Consider the following 18,160-nt stretch of genomic DNA (forward strand, 5'->3'; position numbering starts at 1 on the left):
GTGTACAGCATCCTAATGGTCTCTGGGTTTCTGTTAAAGATCTCAGGAACATGACTGAGTGAGTGAGTTTGTTATTCTAGTTCCTTCTGTGTCAAAGGCACACTGACATCTGCTATAAAACACTCAGAAGTCTCCAATAAAAGATGCTTCTAGAAATCAAAGGACCAGCAGCTCGTGTGCAGCATTTATAAACATCATTAACCCTCACGATGCATTCAAAATCTGATACTGTTTCCATATTCTGAGCCCGTTTGGACCTGAAGAGTCTTTATTTTGTAAAACAGTCTTAACTTCTTATTAATTAGCAATTGTTAAAATAAAATAAAATTCTAAGTTTTGAATGTTACCATGACAGTACTACATTTAACCCTTTATTATTAACTAAAAAATTTTGAAAGTCTTTGACTTTTCAAGTTACACATGATTTAGACCGAAAAAACTATGATGTAAAATATGTATATATTTTTTTTCAATATTGAAGAGAAATTTAATTTGAATATATCATCGTATGAAATTTATAAGAACATATAATCTGAGAATTATCGGTATAAACCCCTGAGGAATGAATGACGTCTCTTCTGTTCACCAAGCCTGCATTTATTTGATCCGAAATACAGTAAGAGCAGTAATATTGTGAAATATTTTTACTATTTAAAATAACTGTTTTCTATGTGAATGTGTGTTAAAATATAATTTATTTCTGTGATGCGCAGCTGAATTTTCAGCATCACAGACTCCAGTCTCAAATGACACATCATCATTCAAAATATTAAAAATAAAAAACAATACACAATGCTTCTTCTTCTTGGTGTATTTTGGATCAAATAAATGAAGAAGAGACTTATTTAGAAAACAAAAAAAATTACTTACCAAAAAAAAAAAAAAAAAAACAAAAAAAAAAAAAACTACAAAAAAACATAAAAAAAAAAAGTGTATTTTGAGGGTCTGAAAGCATCTGCAAAGTTTTGTTTCCTTACTAAAAACCATGCATCGTTTAGAAATGTTTCTGTATCTCTTCCAGCTCAAAACAGAACTGAATGCGTAACGAGGGTTAAAACATTTCAATATGACAAAAGATACAAAAATGAACTGCACTTTGTTGATTTTAACTAAAAAAGTGTTTCACTGTCTGAAAACCAGATCTAGAATTGTAGGATTTAAAAAATAAACACATTTAATGTCTCTTATAAAGTTGTACCTTCATGTTGTACATTTTACAATAAATAATCCAAAGTATCAGAGCACAGTTTCACTGATCTGACTGATGCAAACATAAAGTGAATCAAGTGACTGGAAACTTAAAGCCACACTTCACCATTCCTCTGTGTTTTAAAGTTTTCAATAGAAATAATTCAAATAGTGTTCAGTCAGGGTGAAAACATATTCTTGGCTTTCCTTTTCCTGAACATGCTTCTGTAAAGGGATTTTACATCATCACAGCGGCAGCCTGTGATTAGCTGGTGAGATGTGTATGTAATGAGGGGGCGTGGCTTAGAATCAAACACACAATGGAGGCGGAGCTTTGCTGTATATATGATGGGTGAAGCGCTTCTGCAGCCGTTTCATGATCTAAAACAGTTTTTACTGTGGTATCCTGGTGATTCTGTTGTCCTGAGATGAGTTCTGCTGAAGGCGAAAGCGTCAGTGTGCTTCGTTTACACCGGCATCTCTGACGTGTCCAAACCCAGCGCCTGAGCTTCTTCTGCGGTCAGACCGCCCTTCAGAGTCCTCCTCACTGAGACACAATATCAGCATCAGTCTCTGTGTAACTTGCACACAATCACAGCTCTGTCATATCTGAAGAGTGAACCTCTGAGGCTCTAAACATGATCTAAACTCCATGTCTTCTGTCTCTGACTGAGTGTTTTCTCCAGTCAAAGCTCTTTTAGTGTAACTGTACAAACGTCCAGCTTCAGCTGGAGCTTCTCGTGTTTTTCTGCTGGACTGATCTTATCAAGTAAATGTCAGAATTAAATTATGAAGAACAATTAATATCGTTGGCTCTTTGATAAATTGCTTTGTTCCTCTTTTGTACGTTTCTTTGGATAAAAGCCTTTGCTAAATAGATTATAAGTTTTATATTGTTTTAATCAAAATGTTAAATTAAAAAATCGTGTGTGTGTGTCAAATTATTGATGATTTTGATGTTTTATGTAATTGTTTTAATTTGATCATATTTATTTTCAAATAATGTATTTATTTTATGATTGACTAACAATATTTATTTGTACATTTTTATGACATGTTGTGTTTTTGTTTTATTTGTTTTTGTATTTTTTATTTATTTAACATGTTTGTGACTTATTAATTTGTTAATTAGACTTTTTTTTTTTATAAACTATTTTCATCACCCTTTATATTGTTAGTAATATTTCCAGATGAAACTAAATAAAAAAAAAAAATCAAAATAAAACAATGAAATTCGAATTAATCATAAAAATGTCAAATTAAAATGGTGTTGAAATAAAAACACTTAGCACTTATTAAACATTATAATGTATAAAAGTTAATAATTAAAATAAATAAATGATTTAAAAATAAAAATGGATCAGAATAAATCAACAAATCAGAACAAAACACTTAATTAATTATTATTTTATTGTTAATTTTAACTGTTTTTTATTTTAGATTTTTTATTTTTTTATTTTACCATTATTTATTTTCAGACTGAAGCAGCTCAGCTTTACTTGATTCTCCATCAATCATGTTTTAGAGTCTCAAATCTGATCATCAGGATCTTTTGAGGAGCGTTTGTTTCCATCATATAATTATCAGCATCTCATGAAAATTCATATTTTTGCTCAGTTTGAGTCTCTGAATAAAATAGAGCTGTTTTTTTCTTAATATTCTCACTCTATCAGACTATATGAGCCATAAAAGCCTGATGGAGCAAATATGATTTCCTTCTGTAACTCTTCTATTTTTCGGACTGTTATGTGATTGGTCAGGCTTTACAGTGTTAGGAGACAGAATTAGCTGATGGACGTACATGACTTGCGGTTGGCGCGTGAGCGGCGTCGTTCACGGGGCTGCGCTCGTTCTCTTGGGCTCTGTGTGGCCGAGCGTACGATTCTCTCCATGATCTCGTCTGCAGCGTCGTCCGTCACACACTGAGACTCCTCACTCCCTGCGGCCCAAGCACTGCGGCCTACAGACACACACACACGAGGAAGTTCAACCGCTTCACCTGAATGAGATTCTACATATGAACACTGATTGTGTGTGTCTCTATCTGTGTGTGTGTGTGTGTGTGTGTGTGTGAGTGTGTATCTGTGAGTGTGTGTGGGTGTGAGTGAGTGAGAGTGAGTGAGTGAGAGAGTGAGTGAGTGAGTGAGTGAGTGAGTGTGTGTGTGTGTGTGTATGAGTGAGTGTGTGTATGAGTGTGTGTGAGTGAGTGTGTGTGTGTGTGTGTGTGTGAGAGTGAGTGTGTGTGTGTGTGTGTATGAGTGAGTGTGTGTATGAGTGTGAGTGAGTGTGTGTGTGTGTGTGTGTGTGTGTGAGAGAGTGTGTGAGTGAGTGTGTGTGGTGTGTGTGTGTGTGTGTGTGAGTGTGTGTGTGTGTGTGTGTGTGTGTGTGTGAGAGAGATCAGCTTTTTACACCCTGTGCTCCTCACAAATGAAAGGTGTAGAAAACAAAAGATTACAACACTAAGTGTGTGTGAGTGAGTGTGTGAGTAAGTGTGTGTGTGTGTGTGTGTGTGTGTTTGTGAGTGAGTGTGTGTGTGAGAGTGAGTGAGTGTGTGAGTGTGTGTGAGTGAGTGTGTGTGTGTAAGTGTGTGTGAGTGAGTGTGTGAGTAAGTGTGTGAGTGTGTGTGTGTGTGTGTGTGTGTGTGTGTGTGTGAGAGAGAGAGTGAGTGTGTGAGTGAGTGTGTGAGTGTGAGTGTGAGTGTGTGTGTGTGTGTGTGTGTGTGTGTGAGACCTCTGCTGGTGTGTGAGTGTGAGTGTGAGTGTGTGTGTGTGTGTGTGTGTGTGTGTGTGTGTGTGTGTGTGAGACCTCTGCTGGCGCGTGTGCGTGTGCGCGTCCTCAGGCCTGTTATCCCAGTGCTGGTGCTGGTGCTGTCTCTGTCTCTGTCTCGGTCTTCTCTCTGCAGGCTGCTCTTCAGCACGGCCTTCATCTGCTCGTGTTCGACTGCGTCCTCAGCATGACACAAACCCAGCGGCTCCGTCTGCGGTCCGACAGCGGGAGCGGTACTGCTGCTGCTCACACACACACGACCCGCCTGCACACAGAGTGACACTGATTATACAGGGACACAATTAGAGATGATCTGAGCTGCCTGATTTTTCTAGTAATGTAGAACAGGGTTTCCCAAACTGGGGTTCATGAGGTGATAGTTCATAAAGCATAACAATGTAAAAAAAAAAATTCAAATCATAAACGTTAATTATTATTATTTTTTTAAAATGTAAAAATAATCAAAATAAAGAAGTAAAAATTTAAGTGTATACAAAACTGTAAAATTTAAATTAATACTTGAAAAGAAAAACAATTAAAATAAACACTAAAATTTAAATACCTCATAAAAAAGTAAATGTAAAAAAAAAACAGAAACATGTTTATAAAAAACATAATGTGTAAAAATGTAAAAACGAAGTAAAAAAGCTAAAATTTTAAATATATACAAAAATGTAAAATAAAATAAATTATTATTGGAAAATAAACACAATCAAAATAAACACTTAAATATAAATACATCATAAAAATTTTAAATTAAAATGAATAATTTTAAAATAAAAATATCAAAATATAACATTCACTTAATTTGAATAAATCATAAAAACATACAAATAAAAATAAATAAATAATGTTAAAACACTTTAGTAAATTTAAATAAAACAAAGTACTAAAGTAAAATAAAAATATCTAAATCAAATCTAAATCTCAATCTAAATAAAACACTAAAGTCATAAAAATAAATAATTAAAACATTATTTGAAAAAAAAAAAACCTAAATAAAATAACATTTAAATAAATAAAAATTAAATTAAGAAATTCATTCAAAAATAAAGAAAAAAGTAAAACACTTACTAATTTTTATTTTTAGTATTTAATATTCAAATATTTTATTTGTTTACCTGCAATAACAACATCAGAGAACCATTAATGTGAATGTGTTGTTAAATTATTTAAAATTTTGAGGGGACTAAAACACACACATACACACCATCCAAATCATGACAAAAACACAGCTGAGCACTTCCAGGTTAGAAATGCCACAAGTACAGATCAGAACAGGGTTATACACTGATACACGATTAGTGAGGATGTGAGCTTTAACAAGCCATTAAAACATGAAGGATTAATATTCGTCAGACAGAGAGCAGAGCAAACGCACACCCTCATACCTCACTGTCCTCTTCTTCATCCGTCTGTGGTGAGAAAAAGAGAAATCAACCATCAGCAGACCGCCTACAGACTCAAGTAGTGTGTTACTGATTATTAGACGAGCAGATTTATGAATGTTCAACAATCTAGTCCCGCCCACAGCCCTAAATCATCACAACTATAGCTCCGCCCACATTACTGTATAATAACTCTAAATAATAACAACTCTAGCCCCACCCACATCACTGAATAATAACTAAAACTCCGCCCACATCACTGAATAATAACAACTCTGGTCCAGCCCACATCACTAAATAATACCCACATCACTGAATAACAACTGTAGTAATAATATCTGTAATAATAACTCTAGCATCGCCCTCATCATTGAATAATTATAACTCTAATCCCACCCACATCACTGAATAACAAGAACTCTAGCCCCGCCCACATAATTGAAAAATAACTCTAACCCCGCCCACATAACTGAATAACAAGAACTCTAGCTCCGCCCACATCACTGAATGATAACGACTCTAGCTCCACCCACATCATTGAATGACAACAACTCTAGCTCCACCCACATCATTAAATAACAAGAACTCTAGCTCCGCCCACATCACTGAATGACAAGAACTCTAGCTCCGCCCACATCACTGAACGACAAGAACTCTAGCCCCGCCCACATCACTGAATGACAAGAACTCTAGCTCCGCCCACATCACTGAATGACAAGAACTCTAGCTCCGCCCACATCACTGAACGACAAGAACTCTAGCTCCGCCCACATCACTGAATGACAAGAACTCTAGCCCCGCCCACAAAACTGAATGACAAGAACTCTAGCTCCACCCACATCATTAAATAACAAGAACTCTAGCTCCGCCCACATCACTGAACGACAAGAACTCTAGCCCCGCCCACATCACTGAATGACAAGAACTCTAGCCCCGCCCACATCACTGAATGACAAGAACTCTAGCTCCGCCCACATCACTGAACGACAAGAACTCTAGCTCCGCCCACATCACTGAACGACAACAACTCTAGCTCCACCCACATCACTGAACAACAAGAACTCTAGCCCCGCCCACATCACTGAATAACAAGAACTCTAGCTCCGCCCACATCATTGAATAACAAGAACTCTAGCTCCGCCCACATTAATGAACGATAACAACTCTAGTTCTGTTGATTCTTGGTACAAGAATTATATCACAGCAGTGTCATGAGATAAAATAAAGTGAATAATTAAAACAGCCATGCCCTCACAACACTGACTGCTCTCAATAAGGTCCTGTATGTGACCTCCCAAACCACACTGAGGGGATTCAGAACACTTCATGCCCTTTTCTCCTCTCATCAGAGTCCAAAAGATCTGCTCCTAAAGATGGCGCTGTTTCTCCATGCGACGACTCGTGATTGTTATTTCAGTCTTTAAACAGCTGTAAACTCACTCAAGTGAAGTTAGGTTAAGCAGTATCTCATCTGGGATTTCAGCTCTACCATTAAAAACCACTGAGAAACTGTCACACTGTGAAGAGGCCAGAATAAACGCTGCACATGTTCAAATATATAATCACGGCCTACTGGACAAATCCTGCATCGATTCTTCAGGCCTGCAGGGAACATTAACACTAACATTAACTTTAACTAAAGTGTGAAAACACATGTGAGCTGTTACGCAGCGGTCATGTTCCTCTTTACACTGTCGCACTGCTTGTGCATTTAACACACTAAAGAAAACACGGTTCTAATCCGAAAAATGAAAGAGTGGGTTTTGCCATCATAAAAATTTAGAAATTAAAAGAAATGATTTGAAAATAAAAACAATCAAAAATAACATTTATTAAACATTAATTAAAATCATAAAAATGAAGATCACAAAATGTAAATCTTACAAAAATCATACAAATAAATCATTTCAAAATAAAACCAACCAAAATTACAAAACGAAAAAAATTAAATCATACAAGTGGAAAAATAAAACTTAAAAAGACAAACAAAATAAAATACTAAATAAATATTAAAATAATAGAAAATGTTAAATAAAAACAAATCATTTTAAAATAAAAACAATAAAAAATAAAACAAAATCTATTAAAATCATGAAAATAAAAAAAGAACTAAATAAAATACTTACTAAAACAAATTAAAATCATAAATGTAAAACAAAAATAAATTATTTTAAAATAAAAACAATAAAAATAAAACAAAATCTATTAAAATCATAAAAAATAAAAATAAAACATTTTCAACTAAACAATTTAAATAGAATAATAAAAATGTATTAAAATCATAAAATTTATAAAAAAAAATTAAAAACAAAAACAATCTAAATAAAATACTTGTTAAAACAAATTAAAATCATAACAATGTAAAACAAAATACATTTTTTAAATAAAAAACTATTAAAATCATAAAAATGAAAAATAAAACATTTTACAATAAACAATTAAAATAGCATAATAAAAATGTATTAAAATCATAAAAATGTCAAATAAAAAATAAAATAATTTAAAAACAAAAACAATCTAAATAAAATACTTGTTAAAACCAATTAAAATCATAACAATGTAAAACAAAAATAAATTATTTTAAAATAAACAAAATCAAAACAAACAAAAAAAAAGAATTAAAATAATAAAAATGTGAAATTAAAATAAATCATTAAAAAATCAAAATAGAACACATACTAAAAATTCACTAAAATGAATAAAAAACATTACAAATCAATCAGAATAAAATACTAAAAAATCTAAATCATACATTTTTTTTAAATAAAAACAAAATATTAAGCTTTAATTAAACCCATAAAAATGTCAAATAATTTTTTTTTTAAAAAAGATTAATGATAACACTAAAATGAATTCAAATAAAAATGTAGAATAAAACTAAATCATTGTAATAAAACACACAGTGTATTTGTGTGCGTGCATGTTTCTCACCTGTGCGCTGATGTCTGTGATCATCTTCCCTCGTGTCTTGTTTCTCTCTCTGTGATCGGCGCGCTTCTGTCTCTGCTGGAGGACGCGCTCGCGTGTGGTGCGGTACTCCAGAGCGAACTCACTGAGCAGTTTACTGAACCGAGTCACGCTGATCTCACGAACGCTGTACGCCGGCTGACCCAGGAACAGCAGGAACGAGTGAAACCTGCCACACAAACAACACGATCTGCATTCAGAGGATTCTCCACACACTGCTTCTGGTGTGACGCAGAGCTTTAACACACAGACCGTGTCGTAACAGATGGAGGTATCTCTCTGTAAGTGTAGCAGTGGGAGCTCGGACTCTTCACCTGTTCATGATCCTGCGGTGGACCGTTTTGAGGATGATGATTCTCTCGGCGCAGTCCTTTAGGAAGTCTGACATCTTCTGCTTCAGCGCCGGCTTCATCTCGTGCTTCGCGATGACTTTCAGGTGATCCCATGATGCTTTGCAGCGCCACTCCATCTGAGTCAGAGTCTCCTTCAGCTGCTCGAAATCCACCTGCGGACCGAAGACCAGCATTACTTCATTCATGTACTGTTATAGTTTATTATTACAGTTATTAATATTTTGATTTAGCTCTCTCTCTCTCTCTCTCTCTCTATATATATATATATATAATTTTTGTATTTCAGTTTTTAGAATATATATTCTATTATTCATTTTTATTTTCATTTTATTAACCAATACTTAACCTAATATGTATTAATATTCAAATATATTTTAATTTTAATAACAATAACCTAATTAAATATAATTTCTCGCTTGTGATTTTTATTTTATGCTTGTACTGTTTAGTTTTAGTGTTTTTCTCAGTTTTCTCTCACCCTAAGCCTGTACTTCTAATTTATTTTAGGAGTTTTTTTAATTTTATTATTTATTTTCATATTTTTTTCATAATATATATTTATTTTCTCCCTCATTTGTATTCGTTAGAGTTTATAATGTCTATTAAATTTTTTCGTGTCAGTTTTATTTTTTCATGTTTTATTTTTGTAGTATTTGTTTATTTTATTTAAGGTTGCATTTACTTCTCGTCTTGTGTTAGATTTTTAATTGTATATTTTTATTCCACATTTTCTATAGTTTTTATCAAATTTCTTTATTACCAAATTCTTAATTATTATTCCTTAATTTTTATTTCCCGCCAATTTTTTTCATTCAAATATTTTTAAGTATATATCTTTTATAACTATTCCTTAAGTCGGCACTTAACAACCTCTCAGATCTGGCAGAAAAATCCTTCTTTTTGCTACTCTTTTTGGCAGTGTCTAACTTGTTTTGTGAGAGCGGCAGATCAAATTTTTCATTTTTGGTCGATTCCTGACCAATCTATTTCTATTTTTATGGTATCAAGTTGCAAACTCTTTCACTAATTTACAGGATTTTAGATTCAGGTTAGACAGCAATGTTTCATACAGTTATATTGCAACAAACTCTTTTTTTTATTTTTTTATGATTTGTATTTGAAACTTGTTTAAAATTCCTAATGAACCTTTTTTAAATGCCACATATTTAATCGATGTTTTGATAATCTAAATGTACATTAACATTTGGACCAGCAAATACGGTTTTTGAGCAACGACGTTCGAGCTTTTTTTTTACAGCAATTTAGTTTTTTAATAGTCTATTACTGTCTGGCACCAAATGCCTCTAATTGCCTCTTGTGTTTTTTTTTTTTCCACTGGAATTTTTATTCCTAAAATACTACACTTATTGTTGTAAAGAAATCCATTCAATTATGTATTATTTAGTTTTTTTCAATGTAAGTAAGAGCTTATAGTTTTACATTTTTATTTTATTGTAATTTGTTTTGATTTTGATGCTACGGGAGTATGCAAGCGAATGCGAATCTACTGTTTCATCTCCTTTTTTGCCAAGGTTCTTCTAAAAATCGCTGCAAATATAGTGACACGTTTGTCCTGTTATCCCAGATTTTTTAAAATAGCTCCAAATGAGCCGCGTTGGCGGTGGAAAAGCATGTCATTCCAAATATGATCTCCTGCAAGAAAGTGGGATTATACATATGAACATTAATACTACCGAATGACAAAAAAATGAATGCAGTGTCTGAAAATCATGTAAAAGCTTAGGATATACAATAGATACATATGCGTAAAACCACAATTTTATTTGGCACTTGGCTGGCGTTGTTCATTTCATTTATTATTCTGCGCTCTCATTGCATAATTGAGTTTTGCAACATACTGCAAAAAGAGTAAAAGTTTTATTCCTGAGAGGTTAAAGTCGTATGCCGCACTTTACGCTGTCGAGGCGAAACTGATTTGCGAGTTATGTTTTTAACCTTTGTGACTATTAATCTACAACTTCCATTTGTATTCATTTTGAAATTGAAGCTTTTATTGTCTATTTGTAAATTTCAACTATACGGAATGTCATATGACAAGTTCTCCACATTCATGTCCTCGTTTGCTACTGATGTACCTTTCATTCCTCGTTTGTCAGTTTTTCACAACTTTTATAAATTTTTTAAAAAATTCCTAAATAGAAAATTTTTCACAACTTTTATAAATTTTTTAAAAAATGTCTAAATAGTTTTTTTAGACTAAACTTTTTCTTTTATTTTATAAATTAATTAAAAAACTAAAAAAACAAATTTAAAAGAATAAACTTTTTCTTTTATTTAACACATTTTTATTCTTCATTCTTAAGTCGCTGTGGATGAAAGCATCTACTAAAACACCAAATGTAAATGTATAGTATGAAGTTTTTGTATGTGTTCTTTTATTCCAGGTAATGTTCAGGAACACGCGTGTGCGGTGCGTGTGTTACCTTAGCGGAGCGCGTGATGGCGCCGATCTCAGAGTACAGGTCTGTGCCGTCGGGGAAGTTCTCCACCACGATACTGCAGACGTGATGCAGGAGAGACTGCTTATGAACCGTGTCCTTCACCTCAGGAACCTTCTCCAGATACGTCAGATCGAAGCCTTTGGCCTGCGCAAACAATCACTGTCTATAAAGGACAGACTGAGTAGATTAATAAAACCTTTCAGCGCTGAGATCTCACGTTGGAGCCGTTCAGGAAGTTTCCGATCGCCAGCAGAGTCGCCAAGATGAAGCGCAGAGTTTTGTTCTTCTCCAGCTGATCCATGCCTTCCTTCAGGTCCTGTAGAGGCTCGGCCACTTCCTGTCAAACCGGAAACACTGCACGATTAATGCCGTCATTTACTATGAATAGAGCTTCTATTAGTTTTATTTAACGTTTGAATTAGTTTTTATATTTAGATTTTCTGTTTAATTTTGTGATGTGTTTTGTCATTTTTACTAGATTGCTTTTTTTTTGTAATATGTCTATATGGTTTTTATTTTATTTATTTGTTTCAGTTTTAGTTATAATTATATAGTATATCAAGTTAAACTAAATGGAATTGAGAAAAGTTGCTTTTATTTTTTATTTTATTTCATATAAAGTTTATTTCAAGTAATGACAGTTAATTTTATTTAAATTTTAGTAATTTCGTTGTGTTTTTGTCATTTTTATTATTTTTGGTCTATATAGTTTTTATTTACATTATTTTAGTTTTAGTTATTTGTAGTACATCAAAAAGGAGAAATGTTTCCTTGGCAAACTGGCTGAATTAAATAAGATTGTTTAAATATTTTTTAAAATATTTTATTTCAGATAAAGTTTATTTCAAGAATTGAACGTTTTTATGCTTTCCAGTTTAATTTTTGTTGAAGTTTAGTAATTTTGTTGTGTGTTTTTGTCATTTTTATTATTTCTGTTTTTTAATGTCTATATACCTTTTATTAATTTTATTTAAGCTTCAGTTTTAGTTATTTTAGCACATCAGGTTAAAATGAATGAAAATGATAAATGGTGCCTTGCGTGAAAACTAAAATATAAATATTAACATTTTTATTTATTTATTTACATTAAAAAAAAATTATTTCAGTGAACTTTTATTTTAAATATATATATTTTTAATCATTTTAGTTTTAGTTAACTACAATAACGTGCTGATTAATTAACCTATTAAATGCCAGTTGTTTTTTTGACAGAGCACGAGAGATGAAGCAGATGAATTACAGCAGGTACAGATCTGTGAAAAAACACATTCCCTGTGTCTTAGACGGAGGAGAAAACAAATGTGTTTCTGGTTATTGAGTCTTTTGTTTGTAGCACACAGTGTTCAGGTCGACTGAAAACATCTCCTGCGTCAGAGAAAAGATAAAACACGACAACCTGAGGAATGCTGGAGACTTCAGAGAAAGAGAAAGATGGGAATGTTGTGTGTTTAAAGGTCTCTGACTGTCTTCGTGAAAGGTTTCAGCGCTGCAGTTAAAGAGAGCATGTGAACCTGATGTCAGCGGACTCTAGTATTAGTACTAATGTAAGTTTAATACTGTAAGACCTTCAAAACATTGATCTGTGTGTTTGATCACACCGTGTTCTTCATACATCTTATTTGTGTCCCTGGAGCACAAAAGCAGTCTTAAGTCTCTGGGGTATATTTGTAGCAATTATCAAAAAAACATTGTATGGGTCAAAATTACACATTTCTCTTTTATGCCAAAAATCATTAGGATATTAAGTAAAGATCATGTTCCATGAAGATATTTAATAAATGTCCTACTGTAAATATATCAAAACTTAATTTTTGATTAGTAATATGCATTGCTAAGAACTTCATCTGAACAACTTTAAAGATGATTTTCTCAATATTTAGATTTTTTTGCTCCCTCAGAATCCAGATTTTCAAATAGTTGTATCTCAGACAAATATTGTCCTCCTAACAAACCACACATCAATGGAAAGATTATTTATTCAGCTTTCAGATGATGTATAAATCTCAATTTTGAAAAATTGTCACTTAAGACAAGGTTTTGTGCTCCAGGGTCACATATGTTTACATTACATTACTATAGTTTCTATTAATATTTAGAATTTTTTTCTTTTTTTTATATTTTAAGTTTTAGTCACTTTGTAGCATGTTTTTGTAATCTTTTTTTTTTTTAAATATGTCTATATAGTTTTAGTAATTTTTATTTCAGTTTTAGTTATTTTAGTAAATCAAATTAAACTAATTGAGAAATGTTTCCTTGCCAACTAGCTAAAATAGTGAAAAAGTGAAAATTAAAAAGTTAAAAAATATTTTTTTATATTTTATTTAAGTTCAAATTGATTTTATTTTAGGTAACAAAAATATATTTTTATGGTTTTAGTTTTAGTTAACTATAATAACCCTGCATTTAACTTGTTTCATTAAAGTAGCACTTTTGGCAGTTTTTAGAAAGAATTGTCATTTTTTTTGTAGAATTTTGTTAATTTTTACATATATTGAAAAACACATATGTGTGTACTGACAGATACAAACGGCTTTTTTTAAATTATTCATTAATGATGCACTGAATTGATTAAAAGTGTCAGTAAACTCATTTATAATGTTACAAAGATCTCTATTTCAAATAAATGCTGCTCTTTTGAATTTTATATTCATCTTTGAATCCTGAAAAATAAAAAAATGAATCGCTGTTTCCACAAAAATATATTCAACAGTTTTCAACATTGATAATAATCAGAAATGTTTCTTGAGCAGTAAATCATCATATTAGAATGATTTCTGAAGATCATGTGACACTGAAGACTGGAGTAATGATGCTGAAAATACAGCTGCACATCACAGAAATAAATTACACTTTAACAGATATTCACATAGAAAACAGATATTTAACATTTCACTGTTAACTGTTTTACTGTTTTTGTGATCAAATAAATTTCGCTCTAGTGAGGGTTCGAGACTCAAGCGCTCACTCACCTTCTCGGTGGCTTCATAGTCAAGTTTGAAGGCCCAGAGCTGCAGGCGTGCTGAGAGTTCGCTGATGGATGACAGTGTCAGCAGGAACTGCTCCGCGCTGCCCAGCGGAATGTCAGGATTCGCCAGCTGAGCCTCCTGGATCTTCTGCGTCTCTTCCTCTGTGGGAATCATCGTCAGGATTTTCTACAGCAGAGAGAGCAACATTGTTACATTCCAAAATAGCAGAAATCTAACCTTCTAAGGCAAAATGTAACATTCTAAAATGGGAAAATGTATCATTCTAAGGCTTAATGTAACATTCTATGGCAAAATGTAACCTTCTATAACAAAAGCTAGCATTCAAAGGCAAAATGTAACATTCTAAAATGACAAACTGTAACATTCTGAAATGTTGAATCTAACAGATGTATGTGTTTCTGCACCTCTATGCCAACATGTAACATTCTAAGACAAAATGTAACATTCAAAAATGGCAAAAATGTAACTTTCTAAAATGGGAAAATGTAAAATTCTAAGGCTAAATGTAACATTCTATGGCAAAATGTAACATTCTATAGCAAAATCTAGCATTCAAAGGCAAAATTTAACATTCTAAAATGGCAAAAATGTAACTTTCTAAAATGGGAAAATGTAAAATTCTAAGGCTAAATGTAACATTCTATGGCAAAATGTAACCTTCTATAACAAAAGCTAGCATTCAAAGGCAAAATGTAACATTCTAAAATGGCAAACTGTAACATTCTGAAATGTGGAATCTAACAGATGTGTGTTTCTGCACCTCTATGCCCTCTTTGTTGAGCGCGTACTCGTCAAAGCTCAGTATGGCAGTTTTGATGGTGCGCGGCGGTGGAAGAACCGTCAGACCGATGTTGATGGAGTTGCTGCGTTTGGAGTCCAGAATGATGATCTCCTGCCGCTTCCCATCTGCTGCCGTTTTCTGTTCGACACACGAATACAATCATCAGCGCATCAAAGGGCAGTCTGACAATTCATTCATTTTTCTGAGCAATTCATTAATGCACAGCTTATAAGAGTCATTGTTTCAATCCAATAAATAACAAATTGATCCAAAATGTATGAATTAACTTATTTGTTAAGCAATTCATTGAAGAATCGCTTGTAAGAGTAATTTTTTTGTGCAGTCAAAAAAAACACCAGAGCAAAACTTAATTTCTCTTGAGCAAAACTAGAGCAAAAATTTGTTTAGATTATACTGTGATGGTGTTTCTGCTCACTTTAGTCACGGGCATCTCTTTGGATTTGCTTTCAAACAGGTGTTCAAGTTTAGCCGTGTCAACTTTGACAGGTTCAAGTCTGGACCAGAGCGACTCTTGGCTGCGCTTGTGGTTGCGGTAGATCCAGTCAGCGGGCCGGACTTCACTCCAGAACAAGCGGATGGTCTTCTTCCTCTTCTGGAAGAGTGGAGGTTGCTCCGCCTCCTGCTGAGGAGGGGGCGGAGCCTGGCTGGAGAAGCAGGGAGGGGGCGGAGGCACGCGGATGCTGAATATGGGAGGGGGCGGAGGGCAGCCGAACATAGGGGGCGGAGCCGGGAGGTTAAAGGGGCAGGGCGGTGGTGGAGGGGGCGGAGCCAGCAGATCGCCGGAGTTATATAAACTCCCAGAGTCCAGAGCGTCCTCGTCGTCCTCGTCTCCCAGATCGGTGAAGTCGATGTCGCCGATGCGCAGATCCCGCGGACTCGCCATCAGCTGGTCCCAGATGCAGTCCGACTCCTTCTTTGGAGGTGGCAGCGGAGGAGGAGGTTCATGCGTTTCTATTGGTGGAGAGGTGAGACCCTTCACTATGTCACCGAAGCGCTCTGCGAACGCCCGCACGTTGCTCTGGTTCTCCACTTTCTTGTCTCCTTCACTCTTAGCAGAGATCTCTTCCCGTGGCGTCGCGTCCTGTGACGAATCCTCACCCTTTTCTTTCGCGTCTCGCTCTTTGTCTTCGGCCAGCTCGTCTTCGTCCTCGTCTTCCTCCGAGGGTTTCTTGCTCTGCGAGTAGAGCATGTCCAGCATGAAGAGTTTGCTGTTGAGGATCTTGTTTCGTTGTTCATTCACGCTGTCGTCTCTGAGGCTCTGAGCTGACCACTGACCTGCAGCAAACACACAGAGAGAAAGACCTCAGATACACTAGTTACTGGTTTACTGATGCTTAGGCCCATCTGTGTGCCTGATTTGTTTTAATCTGATCATGTTTTAGCTACCAATGAGAGTGCAGTGCTTACATTTTACTATGTTTACTTTTAGCCTTTGTTTTTCTTAAAATTAGTTTAGAAAATGTAATTAAAAAAAATAATAAATTTTTTATATCATATTTAATTGTGTATTACTTAATATATAGATATAATTTGTAATATTATAATATATAATAATATAACTAATTTACATTTTTTATATATATATTATATTTGCGTATAAAATGTCTATATAAATTCATACATATATTATGTATTACATTACATTTAATAATATTCCTTATTTCCATTTTATTTTAATTATCTTTACATTTAAGTTCAGCTTTAGATATAGTTTAGCATTTTCAAATGTGTTTTTATTTTAATATTTCAGAATTTTATACTATTAATAAAATGATAATAATATTCGCTATATAACTTATAATAATTAATATAATCTAATTATAATTTGATAAATTAACATACAGAATTTCATATATGTGTCTGTGTGTATGTATGTACAATATATTATGTATTATATTAAATTTCATAATATTTACTATTTTAATTTTACTTTAATATTTTGATATTTAAGATTTTTCAGATCAATTTTACATTTCATTCCAGTTTTTCTTTTTCTGCAATTTTTATAGTTTAGCATTTTCAAATATATTATTATTATAATTTATATATATAGTCTATTAATAATTCTCCATCTTGTTTGATGTAGTAATCATTACTCTCACCCGTCTCCGCTCCGCCTGCAGTGAGCCGATCTTCTCTTTCTAGTGTGCTGCTGGCTGAGGATATACTGGAGGCGGAGCAGTTGTCCTTCTCGTTCACTTCTTCGTTCTGTCGTTCTTTATCACTCAAGATCCCGCTGTCCTCCGCTTCTCCATCCGGCGCTTCCCGTTCAGACCCCTCCTCTTCCTCTTCCGCCCGCTCCTCGGCTCCGCCCACTTCCTGTTCAGCACGTATCTCCTCCACTTCCTCCTCCTGTTCTTCTCTGGCTTCTGCGTCCTTCTCCTCAGGTTCTAGATTGGCCTCCACGTCCGGTTCTAGATCATTAGTGTCTGTGAAGAAGGCAGCAGAGGCTTAAACTAGGCATATTCAGAATAACACAATACAACTCAAAAGTTTGGAATAATTAAGATTTTCTGTATGTTTCTGAATCTCTTCTGCTCACCAAGGCTGCATATATTTGATCAAAAATACGGAAATATTATTACAATTTAAAACAGCCGTTTTCTGTGTGAATCTCTGTTAAACTGTAATTTATTTCTGTGATTTGCAGCTGTATTTTCAGCATCATTACTCCAGTCTTCAGTGTCACATGATCTTCAGAAATCAGAAACTGCTGAGCTGGAGAGACCAGTATATAGTGTGTAAAGTGTGCTTGTAATCAGTTTCAGCATCGCCCTTCACTAATAATGTCCCTCAGACGATGGGCTCTGTAAGGGCCTCTGTGGCCCCGTCTGCAGGCCCCTCACGGATATGAACAGGAAACACACCTGTTTGTGTCAGCACTCCAACAAACACACACCCCTCCTCTGAGAAATAACACACAGCCTGTTTCAGAGCGAGCGAGTGTGTGTGTGTGTGTGTGTGAGGTGATCGAGAGGTTACCGTATCAGCGCTCATGACTGAGTCCTTTTAAACAGTCAAACAAAGACACACTGACTTCAGAACAGTCCTTTTTCCAAACACGTTTCCTCACGCCAGTTAAAGACTGCTCTAATCATCACACCTTAAACCTACTGTATGATGACTATCAGATATATATCTGCATTATTCTGTGCTGTTATGAGTTTATCATTTATATTTTTATATCAAGTACTGCAGTTAGAACAAATTATTGCATGTTTTATGGTTATTTAACTTAAAATATGCA

At 34.1% G+C, this 18,160-nt stretch overlaps 2 protein-coding genes across 7 annotated transcripts in view; both read right to left on the reverse strand.

The window, feature by feature from the left end:
* LOC109113276 (AT-rich interactive domain-containing protein 1B-like) overlaps positions 1–18,160 on the reverse strand; it is an 849,861-nt gene that overhangs the window by 435,387 nt on the left and 396,314 nt on the right. The window lies entirely within an intron of this gene.
* The window catches only part of fhod3a (formin homology 2 domain containing 3a), a 25,170-nt gene continuing 7,928 nt past the window's right edge, over positions 919–18,160 (reverse strand). For both annotated transcript variants that reach the window (XM_042746447.1, XM_042746448.1), the window contains exons 6-17: positions 17,016–17,342; positions 15,329–16,188; positions 14,872–15,030; positions 14,094–14,276; positions 11,342–11,461; positions 11,107–11,268; positions 8,624–8,814; positions 8,274–8,478; positions 5,346–5,369; positions 3,994–4,219; positions 2,990–3,148; positions 919–1,735 (exon numbers count right to left, since the gene is read on the reverse strand). In XM_042746447.1, the coding sequence (XP_042602381.1) occupies positions 1,656–1,735; positions 2,990–3,148; positions 3,994–4,219; positions 5,346–5,369; positions 8,274–8,478; positions 8,624–8,814; positions 11,107–11,268; positions 11,342–11,461; positions 14,094–14,276; positions 14,872–15,030; positions 15,329–16,188; positions 17,016–17,342 (2,696 nt within the window). In that variant the 3' untranslated portion in view covers positions 919–1,655. The remainder of the gene's footprint in view (positions 1,736–2,989; positions 3,149–3,993; positions 4,220–5,345; positions 5,370–8,273; positions 8,479–8,623; positions 8,815–11,106; positions 11,269–11,341; positions 11,462–14,093; positions 14,277–14,871; positions 15,031–15,328; positions 16,189–17,015; positions 17,343–18,160) is intronic.

Source organism: Cyprinus carpio, chromosome B20 (assembly GCF_018340385.1).
Source record: "Cyprinus carpio isolate SPL01 chromosome B20, ASM1834038v1, whole genome shotgun sequence".
NCBI classification, from domain to species: domain Eukaryota; kingdom Metazoa; phylum Chordata; class Actinopteri; order Cypriniformes; family Cyprinidae; genus Cyprinus; species Cyprinus carpio.